This window comes from Peromyscus leucopus, chromosome 2 (genome assembly GCF_004664715.2).
Source record: "Peromyscus leucopus breed LL Stock chromosome 2, UCI_PerLeu_2.1, whole genome shotgun sequence".
NCBI lineage: Eukaryota > Metazoa > Chordata > Mammalia > Rodentia > Cricetidae > Peromyscus > Peromyscus leucopus.
In genome coordinates this window covers 61,085,853-61,109,802 of record NC_051064.1, presented here as the reverse complement: position 1 = coordinate 61,109,802, position 23,950 = coordinate 61,085,853, and the positions used below count along the sequence as shown (strand labels likewise).

The window sequence follows — 23,950 nt, the reverse complement described above, 5'->3', positions numbered from 1 at the left end:
GAGGCCAGTTTGGATTTCATAATAAAGCCTTGTCTAAAAAAAACAAAACAAAAATAACAAAAAAACCAGTTGTGGTAGCTTTAGTCTGAGCATTTGGGAGGTAGAGGCAGGAAGATGTCTGTTGAGTTCATGGCCAACCTGGCCTACAGAGTGAGTTCTAGGACAGCCAGAGCTGCAGAGAAATCCTATCTCAAAAAAAAAAATGTTTTTTAAAGCAAATAGAAAGAAAAAAAAAAAAAAAGGTGCCTGCAGAGATGGCTCTGTGGTTAAGAGCACTGGCTTCTACCAGAGGACCTGGGTTCAATTCCCAGCGCCCACATGACAGCTCACAACTGTCTGTAGCTCCAGCTACAAGGGTTCTGACACCCTCACCCAGACACACATGCAGGCAAAACACCAGTGCACATGAGATAATAACCATAATAGATGAATAAACTTGAAAAGAAAAAGAGACATGAAACTTAGAAGGGGGAGCATTAAAGAAGAGAGGAGCAGGGTGGGGGATGGCGGATAATGAGGGGTGGATGTGATAGAAGAGTCAGTGCAACGGTCTCTATGATTAGTATACACTAATAAAACTTGTTTTTTCTTCTAAAGAAAAAAGGACAGAAGCTAAGCCCAGTCCTCTTAGTCCACAGTGCTACAACCCACCCTTAGGATGGGAGGGAGGGCTGGGAGTCTCTTGGAAGAGGCAGCCGAATTCCCTTGTGTGCGGCCTGCTCACGGGGAGGGATGGAGGGCTGACTGCAGCTTGCCAGCGCTCCAGCTGTTACCGGGTGGGAAGGAGTAGGGAGGTCCAGGTCTAACCGTGTTTCCTACGGTGAGCCAGTTAACCTTCTGCCTCGGCTTCCTCATTTCTAAACCTTTTCCTGTTCCTTGATGGTTGATACTAGTGAGTTTGGGAGCAGAGAACTAACGACTCACTTGTGGTCAAGGCAATGAGCGTTCATCATCAATAAGTATTTATTTAAGGCCCTTTATTATACGCAGGAACTTCCTTCTCAATGGTAGGTCAGAGGTCAGAGTGTGGTACTTATGCTCCAGTGGTAGGGAGACAGAAAAACATATAAAAGTAAATACACACTATGTAGTCAGGAGTTGTAAGTAAGAGGAAAAAAAAGCAGGACAAAGGTCGTGGTAAGTCAGGGCAGGCTTCTCTGAGGAGGCGGCATAGGAGTAGATCAAGGGAACAAGACAATCAGGGGAGGCTGAGGCTGAAGGAGGGACAACCAGCCCAAAGGCCCCTAGACAGACTGGGGGAATCTGTTTTCAAGGAGCAGAAAGAAGGTTAGTGTGAAGCAGAAGGTGGCATAGACAAAGGGTTATGCCAGGCAGGACCCATGGGCTCAGATAAGAGGCTTATTCTCGCTGTGACTGTATTGGAAAACCTCGGGAGATTTTGAGTCGGACACGGCCTGCACTGGTCCCCTTAGGGAAAGTGGCTGTGGCAGTGGGGGAGGCTTGAAGATTGGCAAGGGAAGCCCAACTTGGGGGGTTCTAACCGGTTCCTCTGAGGTCATGACCATCTGGATAGAATATCAGAAGTGAAAGTAGCCAGTGGTGAGCTGAGGGGATGAGAGGGGAGGAGAGGGGGTTGGGGACAAACCCATCAAGACCCAAGCATCTTGATGGCCCCAAATGAGTAACTGGAACGGGGAGGCCAGCATTAGTGAGCTGGAAGGAAAGATGTCCTAGGCATGTGTGGGATCCTGGACATAAGGCCCCAGGGTTATTATTGGTTCTGATGACATCTGGGTTCGGACCATGGGAGTGGGCTACTAAGGGTAGAGTCACAGGGACAAGTCACTTGAACGAGTGAGCGGCCCATCTGCACGAAGAGGGACACCCTAATGTCATCTGTGTTGCAGAACAAGATTGTGGACCAGTGTGAGAGGCTGCAGTTGCAGAGTGCTGGCATCTCCAAGTATGTGGCGGAGGTCCTGCAAGGGAAGAACCAGAAAGCAGCGGTAAGTCTTTCCCTTTCCTCTCGACACTGTGCCGCCCCCCAGGATAAGGCTCTAGCCCAGGTCTAGCACAGTCTAAAATCCCATTCCAAACTTACAGCCTCATTGGGCTGCTGGATGAGCTGGCTGACTGCTTCTTCAGTACACAGGCTACAGACTAGAAAGCAGAATTCTTGGTGATTTGGGGATAGAAAATCAAAAAGACTAGTACCTTTTTTTCACCAAATTTTAGATTTATTTTATGTGTCTGATTGTTTTGCTTGCATGTGTGTCTGTGCACCACATATGTGCCTGGCACCCACAGAGATCGGAAGGGGACATTGGATCCCTTGGCATTAGAGATGGTTGTGAACCACCAGGTGAGTGTTGGGAACTGAACTCAGATCCTCTGCAAGAGAAACAAGTGCTCTTAATAGCTAAGCTATCTCTCCAGCCCCAGGCCTTTAACTGTGGAATTATTTCGTGCTCAATCTCCAGAATTATGAAATTCCGTAGGCACTTTTACATGGATTCTCCTCCTCCTCCTCTCCCTCCTCCTCTCCCTCCTCCTCTCCCTCCTCCTCCTTCAGCACCTGTTATGTCTTCACGCTTAAGTATGGCCTTCGGGGCAGGGCTTGTGAATCCCTTTTTGCAAACCCCCTCACCCACCCCCATATACACATAGCATACAGAATAAGGTCGACACTGCCTTAGCCAAGTTTCTTTTTAATCGCATAAACTGAACTGGCATAAACCGATGAGGAACTTCACCTCCACACATGCACTATACAGTGTGTGTGTGTGTACACACATACAATACACAATAACAATAAATAATAAAAGTTTGAGGAAAAGAAGGTTTCTATTTGCTCGGAAACCTAAGAAGTGGCGTCACGAGCCACGCATCTGGGGGAGAATGTGTAGATAGGTTAGCAAGTGCAGAAGCCCTGGGCAGAAGGGTGCCTGAGCTGCCCAGGAGAGTCCTGCGAGGCGGAAGCAGCGTGAACAGGTGAGGTGGCAGGAAGGAGTAAAATCAGAGAAAGAAGAGGTTCAGGAAGAAACTGGGTCAGAGAGCAAAAGGTTCAGGGAGAAGCTGGGTCCCATCCTCCTGGTCACAGAGGGGTTCACCTTCATTTCCGATATAAAGAGAAGCCACTGAAAAGTTGGTTTTTGTTTTGTTTTTTAGTAAGACAAAAGACTTAAATTTAGGGGATAGAGGGGTGACTCAGTGGTTAAGAACACTTCCTGCTCTTCCAGAGAACCTGAGTCTGTTTGCTAGTTCCTACTTTGGGCAGCTCACAACCACACTTAACTTCATTTCCTGGAGAGCGAACATGCATGTGGCATTCATACACACACACACACACACACACACACACACACACACACACACCACACTGAGGACAGGGTTGCAGACAGATTGAGATTTCAGTTTAAAAAGGAACCCCCTATAGTAGGAAGTGACCATAGCAAAAGTAAAGGCCAGAAGACCAGGTGGGAGGCAGTTATAATAATACAAGCGGAGTCTGTGGGGTTCAGACCCAAGTGAGTTTCCTTGATCGTCACTAAGCTGTTCTCTTCTCCACACTGGGCAGATCGTGGGTCTCGGTTTCTTCTATAAAAGAGGGTGACTACTTCCTGTATTATACAAAGCAAGTCTTCAGGGACAGGGCCCAGGGAAGCGACTGGCTGTTCTTGGCCCCCGGACCTGAAGAAAACAGCTCTAGTCCAACATCTGGCAAGAGTTCAAGTGCAGGTGCTTTATGCAGCAAGTGGAGGATTGGTTACCAGGTAGCATCTGGCATAGACCGACAGTCAGGAGAATGGGCTCCTAGTTCACCTCTGCCACTGGTTCACGGTGTCCAAGCTAGCAAGAAATTTTCTTTAAGACATCAGAAGTTTCCCACTCAGTCACCAAGTGTACATTTGGAGGTACCTACTGCAGGCCAGACCCTGACCACTGGGAGTTAGAAGATGATGCTCGTAAACATCCTTAGCTGAGCCTGAGATGGGGGCATAGGCCTTTAACCCCAGCACTTGTAAGGCAGAAGCAGAAGGATCTCTGTAAGTCTGAGGCCAGCCTGGTCTACAGAGAGAGTTCCAGGACAGCCAGGGTGGTTACACAGAGAAACCCTATCTCGAAACAAACAGACAAAAACAAAAACATACATATAAAAAAAAAAAAAATCTGTAGCTGAGAATTTTTTCAAAGCCCCTCTGTGGCACATAAAAACCCTGTGTTGGAACCAGTTGGAATGAACAAGCCTTAGGAGGGGATAAGATTTTGGCCCGCGGGCCAGGTGAAATTTCAGCTGGAGCCTGGTTGGTATTGGTCAGTTGATGAGAATAACTCTTTAAGGCTGTCCTGCCCTGTGATTACTATGATTCTCTCACTTTTGTCCCATGACCATCATGTTTCCAATTCTAGTTCATCTCTAGGCCCCGCCCACTTTTTATACTGTGGCCGTTACCTTCTGAGACATGGCCTGGATGTTTGGATCTCAAGTTTCTCTTAAACCACACTTTGGAACTCTGAATGCTAGGGTGTCAAAGTAAATGGCTGGGGCACCTTTATTCTCCTTACTCTGCCCTTGGCAGACATTGTCAATCAGTGTTGACACTGTTTCTCCTAAGCAGGTACGTTCTCTCCTGCTTGTGACTGGGACTTTGCCGGGATCTGACTCCTCATTTTATCCCTTGCCAGAGCATGGCTAGTGCGGCGAGGGAACTGGTGATCCAGAGGTTGAGTCTGGTGAGGAGCCTGTGTGAGAGTGAGGAACAGCGATTACTGGAGCAGGTGCATGGCGAAGAGGAGCGGGCCCACCAGAGTATCCTGACTCAGCGGGCACACTGGGCTGAGGCACTGAAGAAGCTGGACACCCTACGTACCAGCCTGGTGGGCATGCTTACCCATCTGGATGACCTCCAGCTAATTGTGAGTCGGGAGAGGGCGAGGACACGGGAGGTTAGCCAGGTTCCCCCGATGTGAAGACCTGGAGAATGTCAAAAAGATGGCCTTGAGACAGGGATGGATGCCAGTGATTTCTGCCAGACTGGGAAGCTGCTCCCATCCAGGCCCATCCATGCGCTTTCTTAGCAAAGAACCCAGCTAAATCAGCTTGGCCAAAAGGCCCGACCACTGACCTCTGATAGCCCTTGGCATTTATCAGATTCCACATCTCCACTATCCCCAAGAGGTGTCTCAGCATCCTGGCCTGTCTTGAGCAAGAATGCTGTTAGGTAGGTTTAACTAGGATTCCCCCTTCCCCTCAGTGTTTCCTCTTAGCCAGCAGTTCTCACCTGTGGGTTGCAACCCCTTTGAGGGTTGACTGACCTTTTCACAGGGGTCATCTACGACCATCAGAAATTACAGATATTTACTTTATGATTCATAACAGTGGGAAAATTAGTTATGAAGTAGCATTGAAAATAACCCTATGGTTGGGGGTCACCACAACAAAAGGAACTGTATTAAAGGGTCTCAGCGTTAGGAAGGGTGAGAACACCGCTCTTAGTGATTTTCCACCCAATGTTCCCACCCTGCTCCATGGCCATCAATTCCCACACTGTATTCAAAGTTGAACTCGATCTCTCTCTCACCTGCTGCAAGGTCCCCTGGCAGTGAGTGGTCCCTGTAGCTGTCTTCTTTACTGTGTTTAATATCATTGACTCATTCCATTTTTAGCATGAGGCAGGGAATAAAATTAGTATTTTGGCACCTGATCACAATATACTTTCAACGGCAAGCCGATGCTCGCTGAGTGCCTAAGTGTTGTGTGATGGGGCGGTTATAGGGCACAGCCACAGTTACTCCCAGCCCTCCCCAAAAGCTGACTGCATAAACTGACAAGTACGGTGTGCCACGGCAGTAGAGGAATTCCTTGGAGGTCAGAACACCCCCGAGGCAGTTGGAATGGATCATAGACAGCTTCCTGGGTGAAGTGACTTAGGTAATAAGAAAAGCACCCAGGTACAGGGAATTGGGGAGGTGGAGGGGGTTCAGAAGTACACAGGGAGAAGGCAGTGCTTGGGGCAGACAAGGGCATCAATATAAAAAACACATTCTCGGTTTTACCAGACATAACCACAATTAATATTCAGTGTGCTGCTTTTCAATGTACTTTATAGATATGCAGATGCCTCCAGTTTTGAGGGACAGTAAGACACCTGAGTAAAACTACCAAACAGAGGGAGAAGGAAGAACAACCAGGCCAGCCCTCTGCCTTCCAAGTAGGGCGGTCATGGAGACAGACTGCCCTAGATTGTGCATTCATTCATTCAGGACCAGCTTCCAGGCAAGGGCACATTCTGTCCCAGCCACTGGGACAGTCAAATAAAAGAGTCAGAGAATCACAGGCATCCAAGAGCAGGTCGTCTCCACGGCAGGTGGCAGTGGGGAGCTGGGTCCCTGGAGGATGGTCCTGAAGTGGAGTTGAGGGGAGCCCCGGGCACCACAGGGTAGGGGGCAATGGCTGATTCATTGTTTGTGCGTGTTGGGAGGGCAGAGGAGCGTGGCAGAGAACAGCCCAGAAAGCTTCGTGCTTGGTCTTTGCTGTCAGGTCCGCATCCCCACAGTTGTACGCAGTGAAATGGGTTCAGGTCGAGTCCACGTGCTGGGTTGCTGCTGCCAGCCTGACCCTGTTCTCTTCTCTTGCAGCAGAAGGAGCAGGAGTTTTTTGACAGGTGAGTATGGCTTCTGTCATTTTCTCAGGCGGTCACTGAGACCCCAGTTCTTCTTCCCAGGCCATTGCATTCCAGGCATGCAGCTGAGCAGCTTCCTAGAGCCTGGCTCCAAAGGTCAGAGGTCAACCCCCTGCCTTCCCACCCCACCATGTCGTCTTCACATCCATATGGAAAGGCAGAGAAGTACATACTTATTAGCCAGGGCCTTGCCCTGGGCTTTCCTAAACTTTATCCTGCTTCAACTGGGGCTGCCCTGGATAAGAATGCTGAGGAGACCCAGAACTGGGGCCTGGATTCACCTGCTCCTGTTTCCTTGATGTCTCTCTACCTTTCTTCCTGCAGCGAAAGAATCTCTGAGACTTCAGTCGGCAGTGCCACTCAGATTTCCATCCTAACTGCTCAGTAGTTAGAGAATGTCAACAGGTCCTTCCCGGATGTAAGAGGCTGAGAGGCCGGGGCCTGAGGAAATGACCAGGTGGATAGAATTTGCAAGGTGGTCAGCCCACCCCACTGGGGTTGTTGCTGGGGGTACAGTGCTTGTGCCTGGTTTGTACAAGGTCATAGGGTCAATTCCCAGCCCTCTAAAAAGAAAAGGAAATTTAAAATGAAAAGCGAGTCTTCATCAGCCCTCCCCAATCTCATTTCCCCAGAGATGTGGCTGGTTCTAAAGATGTGGATTTTAAAAAAATTTACTTTTTTTTTTTTGTGTGTGTGTGTATATATTTGTGTGGGTGCATGTGGGTGCACCATGGCTCCTGTGTGGAGGTCAGAGGGTGCCGATTCTTTTCTTCTACCATGTGGGTACTGGGGGTTGAACTCGGGTTCCTTTATCCACTGAGTCAGCTCGCCAGTCTTACGTGTGGGATTCCAAACTCTTTGTTTTACTAGATTTGGGATTTTGGATTTCTTATTTAATTGGAATATATGAATATATGTGGCGCTGTGTGTGTGTGTGTGTGTGTGTGTGTGTGTGTGTGTGTGTGTTGTATCTGTTTGCCTCTGTGTGCACATGTGGAGGCCAGAGGTTGAGTTTGAGTATCTTCCTCTATCTATCTCTCTCTATATTAATTTTTGAAACAGAGTCTCTCGCTGAACCTGACCTTACCATTTTGGCTACACTAGTCCACAAGCCCCAGGACCCACATGTCTCTACCTCCCCAGAGTTCTGAGGATTCAAACTCGGGTCCTTCTGCTGGCACAGCAAGCTCTTTACCTGCTGAGCTGTCTTCTTGGCACTGGGTGTGTGTGTGTGTGTGTGTGTGTGTGTGTGTGTGTTCGTGTGCGCGTGTGTGTTTCTTTTTTGTCTTCTTTTAACAATATATGTTTTTAAACAAACACAGATAGGATCATTTTATACCTGTTGTTCTATTCATTAGCTGCTTTGGAAAAAAGTTCACACCAATACATATAGATTTACTTCAATTCTCTCTCACTGTCTCTGATAAAAATAAATTCTAAGATTTATTTGTTTTATTTTGTATGTATGAATGTTTTGCTCTCTGTGCACCACATGTGTGCCTGGTGCCTGTGAAGGTCAGAAGAGGGCATTAGATCCCCTGCAACTGGAGTTATGGAGGGTTGTGAACCACCATGTAGAATCTGGGTCCTCTGTAAGAGCAACAAGTGTTCTTTTCTTTCTTTCTTTCTCTTTCTTTCTTTCTTTCTTCCTTCTTCCTTTCTTTCTTTCTTTCTTTCTTTCTTTCTTTTTTTTTTTTTTTATTTATTTTTTTCAAGTCAGGTTTCTCTGTATTTTTGGCTGTCCTGGAACTCACTCCCTAAACCAGGCTAGCTTTGAACTCACAGACATATGCCTGCCTCTGCCTCAGTGCTGGAATTAAAGGCATGGCATGTACTGCCACCATCTGGCATCAAAGATATTTTCCCATATAACTCCAGCATAAAATTTAAGAAATTCATCATTGATACAACACTATTCTCTAATACACGGCCCATATAGTCCATATTCAAAGGTTGCCAGTTGTGCCAAAAACATTCTTAACGATGGGGAGTTTTGTTTTGTTTTCTCCTGATTCATCTGGTTTTCTTCAATCTACAACTGTCCCTCAGTCTTTAAGTTTCAGGCCCCTTTTACAGACTTATCACTCCATGAGATATAATATTCCCACAGGAGTAGATTCAGACTATCCATTCCTGGGGAAGAGGAACACCTCGTAAATGTCAAGTTCTCAACCCATCATAGTAATGGGCTGTGATGTCACTGTGCTGTTATCAGGGCTATTAAGTTTGAGCACTTGAAGTGGTAGGTATTTCAGGTATCATCAACCAGGTTCTTCATTTTAAGGATATGTTTTCTCTTTCATTATTAATGAGCAAACTATGAGAGGCGTGTTCTGTGTATGTTTCCTGTTAGCTTACAGACTTTTACCCTAAGAGTTTTGCACCCGTTGTTAATTTCTGCCTGAGTTATTCATTTATTTGCTTATTTATTACCTCTCTTATTTGGGATCAGTGCCAGTCACAGATTCTGATTTTATCCGATGTACAGTAAAGCGCCACTGCCACTGTGGTGATTTGATACCCAGATTGCCCCACATTGACCAATAGTAATTTGACAGGTCCCCATCTTCTTCCAGCACTTCTTACTGTGGCACAAAAAGATGTCCCCACGGGTAGGAGGGCTGGAGAGCTGGCTCAGTGGTTAGGAGATCTTACTCTTCTTGCAGAGGACCTGGGTTTAGTTCCCAGTACCCACAAGGCAACTCGCAACCCATAATCTGATGTCTTCTTCTGACCTCCTTGGGCACCAGACACATACATAGTGCACATGTAAGCAAAGCACTCATATACATAAAATAAATCTAAAAATTTTTCTTTAAATTCTTTAAAAAGAATTCCCTGGCTCAGTTTGGATTTTGCCTACCTCAGCCCTGGAACCAGCAGTTTCTCCAGGGGTCTTATATTCGTTTTTAATAGGGTGATATATCTCAAAGCCAAGATGAGACATTAAGTGTTCTCACTGCTACTGACATGTCATTGTACTGGACCTTTAATCAGAGCTTGGGCATATGTGTAACTTTTTATGCACGAATCTGTATCATAACTTCTAACTCCAGTCTAACATTACAGTGTTTTGCCTTTGCCTGCCCCCAAGATTCCATATTTGTATCTTACATTAAGAACCCTAGCTCCCAGGCTGGGCCTGGTGGCCCATGCCTTTAATTCTAGTACTTGGGGAGACAGAGGCAGACAGATCTCTGGGAGTTCAAGGCCAGCCTGGTCCACATAGCCCAGGCTAGCCAGGGATACACAGAGAGGCCCTCTCTTAAAAAAAAAAAAAAAAACCCACCAGCAGCAATAATAATAATAATAATAATAATAATAATAATAAGAAGAAGAAGAAGAAGAAGAAGAAGAACTCCAGCTCCCAGCAAGGCTAATAGCTTTATTCATTTGCTCAGTCCTTCAGCACACACATTGTTGAATTGCTGAGTCCATACTTCTTCCATAGGGAAACCTACTAGTAGAGCTGAAGATCTGTGTGTAGTGCTTTGTGCTCTCACTGAGGTTATTCTCCCTTAAGAGCTGCGGTCAGGCCCGTCTAGGTGGGATCTCACTTATCTAATGAGAAATGCCTTTGTTGGCTCTGGTATTTCCACATCCCTGGTGGCTGGGCTCAGCTCCTGCCTAAGAGTGGCAACAAGTTCCCACTGCCTAGATGGAATGCTCTGATTCCAGCCAGACTTTGCTGTGTTCAAGTCCCTCTGTACCTCGGGGCCATGACTTTTGTGTTCTGTACCACGCCGTCGCTGGACTGGGAGGCTCTCTGTTGACTTCAGCCCATGGGTGGTCTCAGCTCTGTCCTGGAATGGCAGCTTAGTTGCTGACACTGGTTCCTCCTTGTCTCCACCTGTGAGCTGGGCCTTCTCCACAGAGAGCTGCCATGCTTGGAGAGCACAGGCTTTCTCCTGTTCTGACCACAGAGAACCTTTGTTACCAGGGCCTATGGTCAGCATTTGTAGTTCCCGTTTCCAAGGCTCTGTTCATCTCATTCTCCCCAGGCCAGGCCCGTCAGTGACAGTCTCTCAGAGATCTTGCATGGATCAGAGGAGCACTACTGAGTGGCCTCGAGACACCTTCAGAATTTGAGGTGGTAGGAAAGTTCTTTCTGAGAAGCCAGGTTAGAGGACTGCAAAGTGTTGAATAAGTTCCCACTTCACGTTTTGTCCCTTTGAGATTTCATTTCAGGTCAAGGGGAAAAAATGTATTGAATAATGCCTGTTCTCCACCCTGAGTCTGTTTTATTTTTTCCATGGAAGCAAGACTTGAATCCAACTCCCATTTTCTGCTCAATGTCTTCCATAAAGCTCCGTTCTGGTGTCAGATGGGAAAACTACCACCTTCCCATTACCGCAAAGTTTAAATGATCATGTATAAAAACACTAAACACAGGCCAAACATCTGGATAAATGGCAGCCTACCCTAAGGCATTCCCTCCTTTAAATTTTTTTTCTTGTTTTAAATATTTATCTCTCTTACTTCTGTGTATGTGTGTGTGCCTGTGTATACGGAAGTGCACTACGCATGTGCAGGAGCCTGAAGCTATCAGAAGAGGACACTGGATCCCCTGCAGCTGGAGTTATAGAAGTTGTGAGCTGTTATGTGGGTGCTGGGAATGGAACCCGAGTCTTCTACAAGAGCAACAAGTCCTCATAACTGCTGAACCACCTCTCCAGCCCTAGTTGGGTTTTTACTGTGTGTGTGTGTGTGTGTGTGTGTGTGTGTGTTTTGTCTATATATGTGTGCATGTTTGTGTGTGTAAATACCATTGTGTGTGTGGCGGTCAGGGAACAATCTCAGATGCTGGTTCTTGCCTTCCATCTTGCTTGAGACAGGCTCTCTTTGCTGTTACACCAGGCTAGCTGGCCTCTGAGCTTCCTCTCTCCCCCTCCCATCCCACACAGAAGCACAGGGATTGTAGGTGCATGCTATTTCACCAGGTTCTCCATGGGTTCTGGGGATTCAGCCTCGGTCCTCAACTGCAAGTGCTTTAGTATTGCGTCACCTCCCCAGATTCCAGGCATTCCGTCTTGATGACTAAATGTCCCAGCTCTGTGTGATCCTCAAGTAGGGGTGTTTGTGTTGAAATGCTGAGGAGTAGTTGAGATCTTTGGACCAACCAGGGAAACATCTACTGTTGCAGTGGGGTTTGGAGGAGGTGAGATATTTTCTGGATAGTATAATAGAGAAATGTTATCACACAGTCAGTCCCAAGGCCCAGATCCTGTCCCATCTCTGCTGTCAGCTTACTGGGGGCACTCATGAGTCATTTACACCCCAGAGCACACAGCCTCCAGTCCCCACCCCTAAGATTTACTTATTTTTATCTTTGTTTGCATGCTTGTGTATGTGTTGGTGAGTACACGTAGGTGCAAGTGTTCAAGGCTTTCTGATCCCCTGGAACTGGGGTGACAGGTGGTTGTATTGGAGCTGGGCACTCTAAATTGCTGAGCTCTCTCCAGCTCCTGCCCCCACTTTTAATACCAGTTGAGAATATACTTCCCTATAAACTGTCTGTCTGCTTTGCTGGGATGAAGGCCCCTGGGAGAATCAGGAAAAACTGCTTTCTCTTCTGGCTAATGCAATCATGGTGTCACCCTGCAAAGGAAGGATTTTACTTCTGTCTTCCTCCCCTCAGCCATGTGGATCCAGGTGCATTTCAAGAACCTTCCTGAACCTGTCTTTTTTTTTTTTTCTCCCCCTGCATAAGGGCCGAGGAAGCAGAAGGCATTTTGGATCCCCAGGAGTCGGACAAATTAAGCTTTAACGAGAAGTGTGCTTGGAGCCCATTACTGACTCGGCTCTGGGCAACATCGGTTCTCGGGTCTCTCTCAGGTTAGGAGCTGCAAGAGTCCAGCACTGCCTGCCTGCGTGTGTGCGTGCATGCGTGCGAGAGAGAGAGAGAGAAGAGAGAGAGAGAGAGAAGAGAGAGAGAGAGAGAGAGAGAGAGAGAGAGAAGAGAGAGAGAGAGAGATTGGGTGGGCGGGGCGGTTGCTGCTGGGTCACACTGGACAATAGTGCATCTGGGATGCTGCTTTGACAGCCAGTAATGTTAAAAGCAGGCTGCTCAGTAGGGCCAAGGCTGTGGGTGGGGCTGAGCAGTTGACCAGATCCTCCCCATTTCCAGGTCCTTCCCATTTCTCTGTGGCTAGGTATAGGATCAATTATGTTCCTTTAAGTCCTGTCCTCCTTACATTTTATCTTTCTGGGTCAGCCCTTTATCATTTATTGGAAACCTCAGATTGCTTTTTAAAAATTGATTGATACCCACCTGGAAAGCATCTGGGGCCACAGTGAAGTTGCCAGGACTTGCCTCACCCAGTCGTTTAACAAACGTCTGAGTGTGGTGATGCACACCCATAAGCCCAGCACTTGGGTGGCTGAGGCGGGAAGATTCTGAGTTCAAGACCAGTCATGCTACCTATCTCCCTATCTGAGACCCTGTCTCAAGACGGAGAGAACAACAGAACACTGACTGGTGTTGAACGTGGACCTGGTCCTGTGCTGCATATTGGGGCGTCAGAGGTGACTGTCTCCCGGGATTCCTCGGGTCGGATGGAGGCTCATATGCCCAGTGGTGACAGACTAAAGCTTTCTCAGTTTGACTCTCCCCTGCAGATTATACACACACACACACACACACACACACACACACACACACACACATATATAATTACTATTACATGTAATAGCGTGTACAGTTTAGATTCTGGTATCAGATGGTGCCTGATTTAGTTACTTCCAAGAACTGCTTATGTCATGTTTCTTAGTTTCTGGGCTCTGCCCTCAGGCTATCAGCTCTGGAAGCCACAGAGAGGATCAGCTCAAAAGCAGTATGATAGGAGAATACTAAAATACTGGGTCTTCATTTGACCCTCCACCAGCTTGACGTGGAACTTGGGCAACTCACTTTTCCTTTCTATCAGAATCTGCACCTGAAGATTTTAGACCAATAACTACTGTTCTCCTGGCTACAGTCACTCAGCACACATTATAGACGAAGCGCTTAACGCATACTGTTTCATTTAGTCCCCGTGACTGCCCTGTTACAGGTCCTATTTGGTTCCCACTTTAAAGATGAAGAAACTGAGGCTTAGGGAGACTAAACGGCTTGTCTGAGATCTCAGTGGGTGGTAAGAAAGCCTTTGACTACATGGTAGGACCAGATTAGGGATGGAGTAGGGTTAGGGCCCTGGATGACCCTGAGAATTCTTTCTGGCAGGCATGGAGGAGGTGCATATCAATGAAAGGACTGTCAGCCCCTTATTGCATTTGTCCGAAGATAGAAGGACTCTGACCTTCAGTGCCAAGAAGTCCAAGGCCTGCTCAGATGACCCAGAGCGCTTTGACCACTGGCCCAATGCCCTGGCTGCTACCACCTTCCAGACTGGGCTCCATGCCTGGATAGTGAACGTTCAGCACAGTTGTGCTTATAAAGTAGGCGTGGCCTCAGCCCAGCTGCCCCGAAAGGGTTCTGGTAGTGACTGCCGCCTGGGCCACAATGCCTTCTCCTGGGTCTTCTCCCGCTACGATCAAGAGTTCCGTTTCTCGCACAATGGACAGCATGAGCCTCTGGCCCTGCTTCGGTGCCCGGCCCAGCTGGGCGTGCTGCTGGACCTCCAAGCAGGAGAGCTGGTCTTCTATGAGCCTGCCTCAGGGACGGTGCTTCACATCCACCGCGCGTCCTTCCCTCGGCCGCTGTTCCCAGTCTTTGCCGTGGCGGACCAGGTCATCTCCATCGTTCACTGACCATTGGCCACGGTGAGGCCAGATCCATGCCCCCACAACCCTTGCAGGTCAGGCCATGCTTCCTGCTAGTGTCCTTTCCCCCAGTGATGTGTCCAGTCTTCCCATGGGCCACTTTGGGAGAGACGGGATCTGCTTCACACTTGGACATAACCTTTCGATGTTGGTCATCTGTGAGGAACCTGCTTCTCTCTTGGCCTTGGTCTCCCAAATCCATCATGCTCGTGCCCTTCTGAGGGTCTCATTAATCTGTGTCTCTGGCATCCAGCCTGGTGCCTGGGGCATGGCTAGTGTCCAGCGAGGTACAGTGAGGGAGCATATGGCCGAGCAGGCAGGTGACTCTTCATGCGGCAGTTTTGGGAGAAGTCCCTGGATGCCTTTCTGCAGAGAAGCCTGTGATAAAGCTTCCCTAGCCTCTTTGGTCTTTTTCATGACGCAGCACGTGGAGAGAATATTTTCTAGCACACAGAGGACAACCTGCCAGGCTGCTCTTGGCCAGAAAACTGGCCTGGAAGTGTCATGCCCTCTTCCCACATTCTACCATGGCACCAGTATCCTCTCTCCAGGAAATGTGCTTGCAGCACAGTTGTGGGTATGTGTCCCAGGTCCTGAGGCTGAGCTCTAGCGTGGACCTGCCTGTGATAAGGGTGATCCCCCTCACTGTGCACCCCACATCGTGACTCTTTTCCTTAGGGTGGAGACTTGGGTGGAGAGCTTCAAGCCAGAGGAGCTGAGGGGAAAGGAGGGCTATCCTTAACGAATGAATGTGTTATTAAAGGTTTCTAAAGACTCAGCGATGTCTCTGCTGGTAACTGGCTTCATGCTGCATGGCAGCCTTGGGTACATGCTTAGAAATGAGTGAGTCGTGGCTCCACCCAGCAGGAGGAGCCTGGAGATGTTACTTTAGATGTTGAACCAAGGGCAAGTCTCTTTGCCATTTCCTCCATAAGGAGTTCCTCTGAGAACAATGGTGTTCTTGCCAGGACTGGGGACAAGCTTGGTGGCAGAGCACTTGTCTAGCATGCTAAAAGCCCTGAGTTCAATCCCCAGCACTGCGAACAGAACAGTCTGAAACCAGTCAGGGTGGTCACAAAGTCCAGCTGGCAAATAATCACTGTTCTGCTTCAGTCCCTTATTGCCATGCAGGAATGTGGCCCCAGGGTGACCGGGAGCGAGATCTGTGGAGAACAGTGTGTGTTCATATGGGTGGGTATGCATGTATGTAAGTGCATGCATGTGAAGCAGAGGATAGCCTTCGCTGTCACCTTCACAAGTGCCATCCCCCCTTTGGAGATGGCCTCCCAGTGGCCTGGAGCTCATCGACTAGGGTAGACTGGCCAGTGAGCCTCAAGGAACTGCTGGAATTCCAAGCGCACATCACCATATCTGGCAAGTTTATGGGGGTTTTGGGTTTTTCATGCTTGAAATGAGCAAGCACTTTACCAACTGAGCTCTCTCCCTAGTCCTCTTGGATTTTTAATTTATTGTGTGTGCATAACATGAGAGGATACTCCCACGCCTTGGTGTACACTTGGAAGTCATCAGAGGACAACTTTCTGGAGTTGGTTCCTTCCTTCGTCTCTATGGAGTCCCAGGTCAAACATGAGTCATCGTGAGGTTTTTTTGTTTTTGAGACAGGGTTGCTTTGTGTAGCCCTGGTTGTCCTAGAACTTGCTCTATAGACCAGGCTGGCCTCGAACTCGGAGATCTACCTACCTCTGCCTCCCGAGTGCTGAGATTAAAGGATGTATGCCATCACTGACTGGCTCATTTGTGGGTTGGTTTATTTTATTTTATTTTTTTTAAATTCTTTTAAATAGCCTAGGCTGGCCTTGAATTCATTATATAGCTTCCACCTCTAGAATTCCAGGGTGACAGACATGTGCTACCATGCCCCTATGTGGCATACCTTGTTAGGTTTGCCTGCTGGCTTATTCAAAACCCCCGATCAGATCAAATCCACAGGTCTTCTACTGTCAACTAAGTTTTGTTGAAGATGATTTCTGAGACCCTTGTAGCTGGGACCACAGCTCATGACCTGTGTTCACTGCCTGACTCTTATGTATTACTACTGAGTCATCAGTTTCAAGGCAGACAGATCCAGAAAGGTTTGGTCAGTCTGAAGAGATCTTCATTGCCATTGCCTGGACATGGGCTCTTTTAAACATCTAGGTCAAAGCCATCTTCTTCCACTAGTACCCAAGACCCCATGCCATGGTGCCCTGACCACCAACTCAGATGCTGTAGCAGTGTCCAGCTTACAGTTTATGGGGCTTGTGGCAGACATGCTCCTTCCTCCCTCTGATTGTCCAGATACTACCCAGACTTTATCCCCAGGTGAGAGTCGCCTCCAGAGTCACTGCTGTGTGTGTATCAGAGCATATACACTTGTGCATGTCTGTGCCTCTAGCCCATGGTATCCCCTGTGCCCAGCAGTGAACAAGGCGCAGATGTGTCTAATAGACATCAGCTATATAGGTAAGACAGGAAGGGAAATTGAAAAAACCAAAAACATCCAGGTGTCATGACCCACACCTTTAATCCCAGCACTCTGGGAGACAGGGGCAGGTGGATCGCTGTGAGTTCAAGGCTAGCCTGGTCTACAGAGAGAGTTCCAAGACAGGCTCCAAACTACACAGAGTAACCCTGTTTCTTTAAAAAAAAAAAAAGGGGGGGGGGATTTAGCAGGGTATCTGATGCAGGACAGGCACAAGTCAGCAGTGTTCCTTCTTAGAACTAGTCATAGTGTCCTCTCAAGGTCCCTACTGCATAATCCAGCACCCTGACTCTCAAATTCATCTAACCCTGAGGTTCCAAGGTGGGGAGGGGATTTCTACTTCAACTTCTTTGGGCATTTTTGATTTTGTGTTTTTGCACAGTAGGGTTTCAGATCGCAAGCCCCTGATGTAAAGGAGAAAGCTAGACAGACAGAGAACATGCCTACAGTTTGAACCCAGGGCCTCACAAGTTAGACAGGTGCTCTGCCACTGATCCACATCCCTAGCTCTTGAAAGTGGCTCACACCTGTAATCCCAGGATTCAGAAGGCTGATGGAGGAAGGTCAGCATGAGTCCCAGGCCAGTGTGGACTAGAGTAAGTTCACGTCAACCTGGGCTAGAGTGAAAACCTACCTCAAAAAGTACCTGGTTGTGAATCGACCCTCCATGGATATGGAGCGGGGGTTATGATAGAAAAGGGACAGAGGGAACTGGCGAGACAGCTAAGTGCATAACAGCACTTGCTGTACACACTCTGTGATCTCAGTTCGATCCCCAGAACCCATGTAAAGATGGACCAGTCTATAAAGTTATCCTCTGACCTACACACACACAGAGTTGCTGTGGGATGTCTTTCTGTACACTGTAAATGTGTTTCTCCCATTGGCTAGTAAATAAAGCTGCATTGGCCTGAGGCAGGGCAGGAGGTAAGATCCAAGAGAGATAGGGAAAGGAGAAAGGAGGGGCAGAGAAGAGAAGCCAGCCTGCCGCCTGCCAAGAACAACACGCCAGCAGACCGGTACGCCACAGAACACATGGCAAAACATAGATGAATAGAAAGGGGTCAATTTAAGTTATAAGAGCTAGCCAGCGAGAAGCCTGAGCCATTAGGCCATACAGTTTGTAAATAATATAAACCTCTGTGTGTTCACTTTTCTGAACTACTGCAGGATGAGTGGGATACGGGAAAACTTCTGACTACACACTGTAGTACATATTATACACACACACACACACACACACACACGCACGCACGCACGCACGCACACACACGTGCGCACACACACACACACACGCACGCGCGTGCACACACACACGCACGCACGCACACACACACACACACACTAATAAAAAGGGACACAGGTTTGCATAATGAGTGAGCTCAAAGACTACTGCCAAGCCCTTGTTCCATGACCAGGAGAGTTTATGGAGGCTGCAGAGGGAAGGCCAAGGCATCTCCCTCTGCAGGAGAGGGAGAAAGAGGGGACTCCCTGCTTCCAATGTTTATTTGGTCCCAACTACTTCCATCATCAGACTCACGGCACAGGGCTTGAGGCCTCCAGAAGATCAAGGGCAGGCAGGAGATGGGACAGGGAGGGCAGAATATGTTCTTTAGGTATAGAATTTCTGACTGAGGAGTCCAAAGGCTCTGGGCCTTCCACCAGGAAGCTGTGCATGCCCACAGCCCGAGCCCCCTGGTAATCACAGCGGTAGCTATCCCCAACATGAGCTGCTACCGCAGGTTCTATACAAGCGAGCTGCAAGGCCTCACGGAAAATGCGGGAGTCTGGTTTAGAACAGCCCACAGCCTCAGAGGTCAAAACAAACTCAAAATGGTCTCGCAGGCCAAGGCCTACTAGGATATCCTCTAGTCGCCGGTCAAAATTGGAGATCGCGGCCAGCCTCAGACCACGCTTACGGCACCCCTTCAGGGTAGTCTCAGCCCCCTCCAATACCTGCCAGGTGGAGGGGCTGCTGAAGTCTTCATATAGGTGATCAGCAATGGGAGTAATGGCCTGGGCATCTGGGACCCCTGCTAGGCGGAAGGTGTGTAGGACCACGTCCATCCACCATTGACGGGAAGTAAGGCCACTGCTCTGGCCATAGTTGGGAAAGCTATGGTTCTGAGCCTTGTATGCCTGCCGGAAGGCTTGTTCCAGGGCTGCGGCTTCCACCACCAGCCCATGGGCCCGGGCTTTGCTGGCATATTCCTCCCCAACAGGACGGCGGAGCTTGATCAGGGTATCCTTCATATCCCATGTCAGTAGACGTATCTGCAGCCGGTGTGCCATGGAGATCAAGTTCACCGTAGGTCCCAGACACTGAACTGGTTCAGGTCACCCCTCCACAGGCTAACAGTGACTCCTTTCCAGGCTGTGTAGGTCAGAGTTGGAGGCTGACACAAGGCACTTTGGAAATGTCTTTCAGCACAAGCTCCTGGAATGAACATCAGCAGGTGAGACGGACTCTGGGGCCCTGATGTCAGAGACTGGGTCCACATTCTGATGTACCAAGTTCATGACCTGAGGAGTTACTCTCTGAATACCTGGGAATCTCACGTGGAAAAGAAACCTCACAAGGTCTTGGGGCTAGAGCTGAAGTTGTGGCTCAGTTGGTAGAGTGCTTGCCTAGCATACATAAAGCCTGGGTTTGGTCCCCAGTACTGAATAAGCGAGGCATAGTGGCACACACTTGTAATCCCAGCGACTGGGAGGAGGAGGAGGCAGGACAATCAGAAGTTCAAAGTCACCTCTAGCTATATAGCAAGCCTGAGACCAGCCTGGGCTGAACCTGTCTCAAAAAATAAAACCCAACAAAGATTTTTGGACTAAATGAAATTATTTTAATGCGTTTGTTTCACACCAGATTTCTGGGCATCTTATGATCTGGATGTTGGGGAAGAAGACAGGTTTCCAGCCCCTGTGGCATTTCTAGGAATTAAATAATAAGGGTTTCTTTGTAGACAACTACAAAACAAGCATAATGAAGTCAATATGTGGCCTGAGGCTGTAAGTCCAGAACCCAAGTTAGTCTTTGAACTCAGGGAATTTCCTTAGCAGGTGAAGTTCTGGGGGAGACCTGAGAAAAGAACATGGGGGATGTGTGTGTGTGTGTGTGTGTGTGTGTGTGTGTGTGTGTCTCAAAACTGCCTTGAGGCTGGGCAAAGTCTTGGGCTCTGGGTGGAGCTGAGCTCAGGTACACAGTCTTGTAGGTCAAAGTCAGGGAGCAGTTATGACTGCTATTATCTGTACGTTGTATTTTGCCTTCATGTAATCGCACCTCAGTCATGTCTGGTGCCTGTGGAGCCAGAAGAAGGTGTCAGATCCCCTAGAACAGGAGTTACGGACAGTTGTGAGCTGCCGTGTGGGTGCTGGGAATTGAACCCAGGTCCTCTGGAAGAGCAGCAGTGCTCTTAATCTCTGAGCCATCTCTCAGCCCATGGCCCTGTTAACATTATTAGTAAATGTGCCCCTTCTTTGAGAGACCCATACCCACACTTGAGTATGCCTGACTTTCTCCGAACCCTCATGCTTAAGCCTATATTAAACTATCATTAATAAAATCTCCAGCTTAACTTCATCCAAAAAAAAAAAAAATCTACTAGTAATGTCAAAAGAGAGGAAGGTCCCTGGAGACTGACCAACAACATGGCTGGTGAGGGGCTGATGGAGCCAGTGAGGGGCAGTTACTTGCCTAAGGTCACAGTGAGCCTGCAAATACAGCCTGGATTAGAACCCACATGCCCAGACTCTGGCCAGGCTCCCTTCCACTGGACTTTGCTTCCTCTATTTCAATTCTTTCAATAATTGGATTATGCTGAGCCTGTACAGTGTGGGACAGAAGACAGTCTGTCCCTATCTGCCTTTTAAGCTGCAGCTTCTCCATCCTTCCTGGAGTTAGTAATAATAACTACCAGGGAGGCCAACCCAGGAGGGTGACAGATCCAGTGCCCAGAAGGCAGTTCTCTGCCTGGAGTCAGAGACCGATTGCAGGTTTCTTCCCCAGACAGACCTGGGTGCAGACAAAGCTGCCTCTTTGAATCTGAGGGGGCTGGATTCATTCAGAATGCAGCCAAACAGGTGCAGACAGAAGCGAGGGGGGCGGAGAGGGGGGCGCCTGGAGAAACGTGACAAAGAGGAGGATTTAAGTCTGCTTGAAATAGGGAGACAACTTTAAAGGGGCTCTTACTGCTCAAGTGGGTAGGCCGAGGCCCAGGCAGGAACCGGACTGTATCCCAAAGACCTCGGGACATCTCTGGCTCAGCTAAGCCCCAGGACAAAAGGTATAGCCGGGTTGGTGGCCTCTGCTGCAGGCCTGACCACCCTGAAAGCAGCGTGACCCGGGCTCCAGCGTCCCCGGCTCGGCTGCACGGCGCCCCGCACACCCGGGGTCCCGCACACCCGGGGCCCCGCACCCACCTGGCTCGGGGAAAGCGACCAGAGAGGCAGCGGCTGCTCCACCGGCTCCACGTAGACGCGCAGGAGCTCGAGACCCTCAGCCCTGGCATGACTTCTTCTCGCCCCGCCCGGCTCTAAGCGTCACCAAGCTCCTCCCTCGTGCCGGGCTCCGCCCCCTCTGCTGGTCCCCGGCCTCTCTGTCCCTACCGTTACCCCGTAGCCTCCCTGCTCCCTGGCCCACGCCCTCCCGCTTCTCAAGGTCACTATCTCAGCCCCTCTCCCCACGCTCCTCCCCACTCCCCTATCTCTCTCTCAACTGCGGTGATTCTTTCCGCTTCTCATCTCTACTCGCACCCCCCACCTACCCCCCACCCCCGCTTCCTACATCCCTGGGTTGGGGACACCCGGGGAACTACCTAGACTAATTTGGGGATGGGGGAATTGGGGGCTCAGCCTATCTCCCCTAGTGCAGTGAGGACTCCAGCAGGGCGCAGTCCCTCTGTTCTGAGAGACCCCAATCCGTTCTAGAAAGAAATTCCTGCCTCCGCCCCTCAAGTGCTGGGATTATAGGCACGCTACCACCGTGTGTATTTATCCTAGGCACCTTTAAACACCCATCTTAAGGGGAAGGAAGAGTAGTGTTTTCATAACTGAAATACATGTTTATCTGTTTAAAAAATGTTCAACGCAAACAAGCAAAGCTGCACCCACAATCTCGTTGATTCGCCACATGCTAAGCAAGCACCTGCGCGCTCCGTGCATGACCTGTTCATTCTTCACTGAGGATACAGCAGTTTCCTGCCTACAAGAACATGAAAGGAACAGGCAAACATCAAATAAATACGAGAAACGGGCCTTAAGTGCAGCCAAGGATTTGGCTGGGGGTGGGGGTGGGGGCAGGAGCGCTGCCCCGCTGCTCTTTACTTCCCCTCCCCCACCAACACCCTGTTAAAACATCTGTTATCTCCTGGCTGCTCTGTGGACTTTGGACTCAACTGGCTCTCACTGGGCCTCAGAAAACAAAGTGCAAAGTCTTGGAGCAGGAGGCTCACCTGATTTTGTGACCCAAGCTTGATTCTCAGAAATGGAGGTAGGAAGGGTAGCCAGGATATCAGAGGCTCACCTGTTTTTCACAGAATCCCGACTGAGTCTCTTTTCAGGGTCATCTCAAACCTTTAGTTTCTCATCCCAACTCCGCCATCCTGGGGACTAGACAAAGTAACTTCCAACAGAATCCAGGCTAGCTTTATGTGGGTTTCCAAGAGAATTAATGTCACCTGCCGGTCCATATGTCTCTCCATGTGGAGATGGCATAGTGATGGATGATTGGTATCAAGACAGACCATATAGGAAACCTCTGAGGATTTATGAAGAGTCTTTTGAAATGAGAAAACAGACTGCTGATGCTTAAGAATGTTGTTTGGGGTGGATACTACACAGCCCAGGGGTCACCCACACCGCCCATCTCCAGAGAGTGTTTGCCAGTGTGTATCTGCTCAGCTGGGGTCATGACCTTGACTTAACTGTTGGGCCTCTAGAACCTGCTAGGTTATCAGTAGCAAATACAATTAATAACAATAATAATAATAGCCTGGGATATCACAGGAAAGATGGTGGTGGTCTCTGATACTCTGGATCTAGCTTCTTTTTGATTTGCAAGTTCCAAGATAGGCACACTTGGCCAGGTGATATACACCTGCAAGCCCAGTTAGGAAGCAAAAGCAAAAGCGTTACTCCAAGTGTCCAGCCAGCCTTGGCAGAAGTTTGCCTTACCGGACTGTGAAAGTCTGGTTCACTGTCCAGGGATGGGGTGCAGATCCACAGGCCGACTTCAACCTTTCCAGATGATTCTCAGTCCCTTCCTGCTTTCAAAAAAAGATCTTAGGCCGCAGCTCAGGTTTGTCTCAACGTCCTGGCAATCCTGCTCTCACCTCCCAGGTACAACCCATGTCTGCCTGCGATGGCTTTGTAAAGATGTGCGTGGCTGCCCCCAGGAAGACACCTTAGGTGGCAAGACCCCATTCTGGGGACCCCCCACAGACTGACACCTGAAAGTAAATGGGCTCCTGGGCCTTCCTGCCATGCCGAAGTTGATGACACAGAAGGGCCAGCCATACTTTCACAGCGGCTTACTGGGGGGTCATGAAGTGGTTCAAGGCAGAGGCTTTGGGGTTGGGTCACAATGCCATACCTGGTTCTCTTTGTAGCTGTGGTCTAACCCAGTTCTGCCACACAAATAAGTAGCCTTGGTAGAGTGCCACCAAATCTCTAGACAGACCTTCCTCATTGCCAAGGAACCCAAGCTAAGCTTACCTTGAACCTGCTTTCTCTGCTGAATGGGCCACCTGCCGCCCAGACAAGCAAGTTCATCTCTCATGTCTAATCTACCTCCTAATTATATCCTACACACATCTTTTTTTTCCATCCCTATGGTCACTATAGCCCACACAATTCAAACATCTCACCTGCACCATGCCATGGTGTTACTAAGAGAAAATACAATATGACGGCCATTCTCCTGCTGGCATCCTTGAAATGCCTTTTGATCTTGGAATCAGGTTAGGGAAATGTGGCATCGAGGCCCCTGTATGGTTTGGTTTACCTTTCTTGGTGTGCCAGCCACACCAGCAATGTGCTCATCTGCCTCCTTTTTGGCCCCAGGAAC

The 23,950-nt window shown here is 48.9% G+C and overlaps 2 protein-coding genes across 2 annotated transcripts in view; one reads left to right on the top strand and one right to left on the bottom strand.

Annotated features, from left to right (window-relative positions):
- Bspry (B-box and SPRY domain containing) overlaps positions 1–15,183 on the top strand; it is a 31,564-nt gene extending 16,381 nt beyond the window's left edge. The window contains exons 4-8 of the mRNA XM_028858029.2: positions 1,869–1,967; positions 4,648–4,878; positions 6,601–6,626; positions 12,355–12,479; positions 13,867–15,183. Of these exons, the coding sequence (XP_028713862.1) occupies positions 1,869–1,967; positions 4,648–4,878; positions 6,601–6,626; positions 12,355–12,479; positions 13,867–14,393 (1,008 nt within the window). The 3' untranslated portion in view covers positions 14,394–15,183. The remainder of the gene's footprint in view (positions 1–1,868; positions 1,968–4,647; positions 4,879–6,600; positions 6,627–12,354; positions 12,480–13,866) is intronic.
- A 3,094-nt stretch (positions 15,184–18,277) lies between these two features.
- Hdhd3 (haloacid dehalogenase like hydrolase domain containing 3) lies at positions 18,278–21,438 on the bottom strand. Its single transcript, XM_028858038.2, has 2 exons — positions 21,307–21,438; positions 18,278–19,324 (listed from the first exon to the last, which is right to left on the bottom strand). The coding sequence occupies exon 2, from the start codon at positions 19,177–19,179 to the stop codon at positions 18,424–18,426; it is 756 nt and encodes a 251-aa protein (XP_028713871.1). The 5' UTR covers positions 19,180–19,324; positions 21,307–21,438; the 3' UTR covers positions 18,278–18,423.
- Between the last annotated feature and the right edge of the window lie 2,512 nt (positions 21,439–23,950).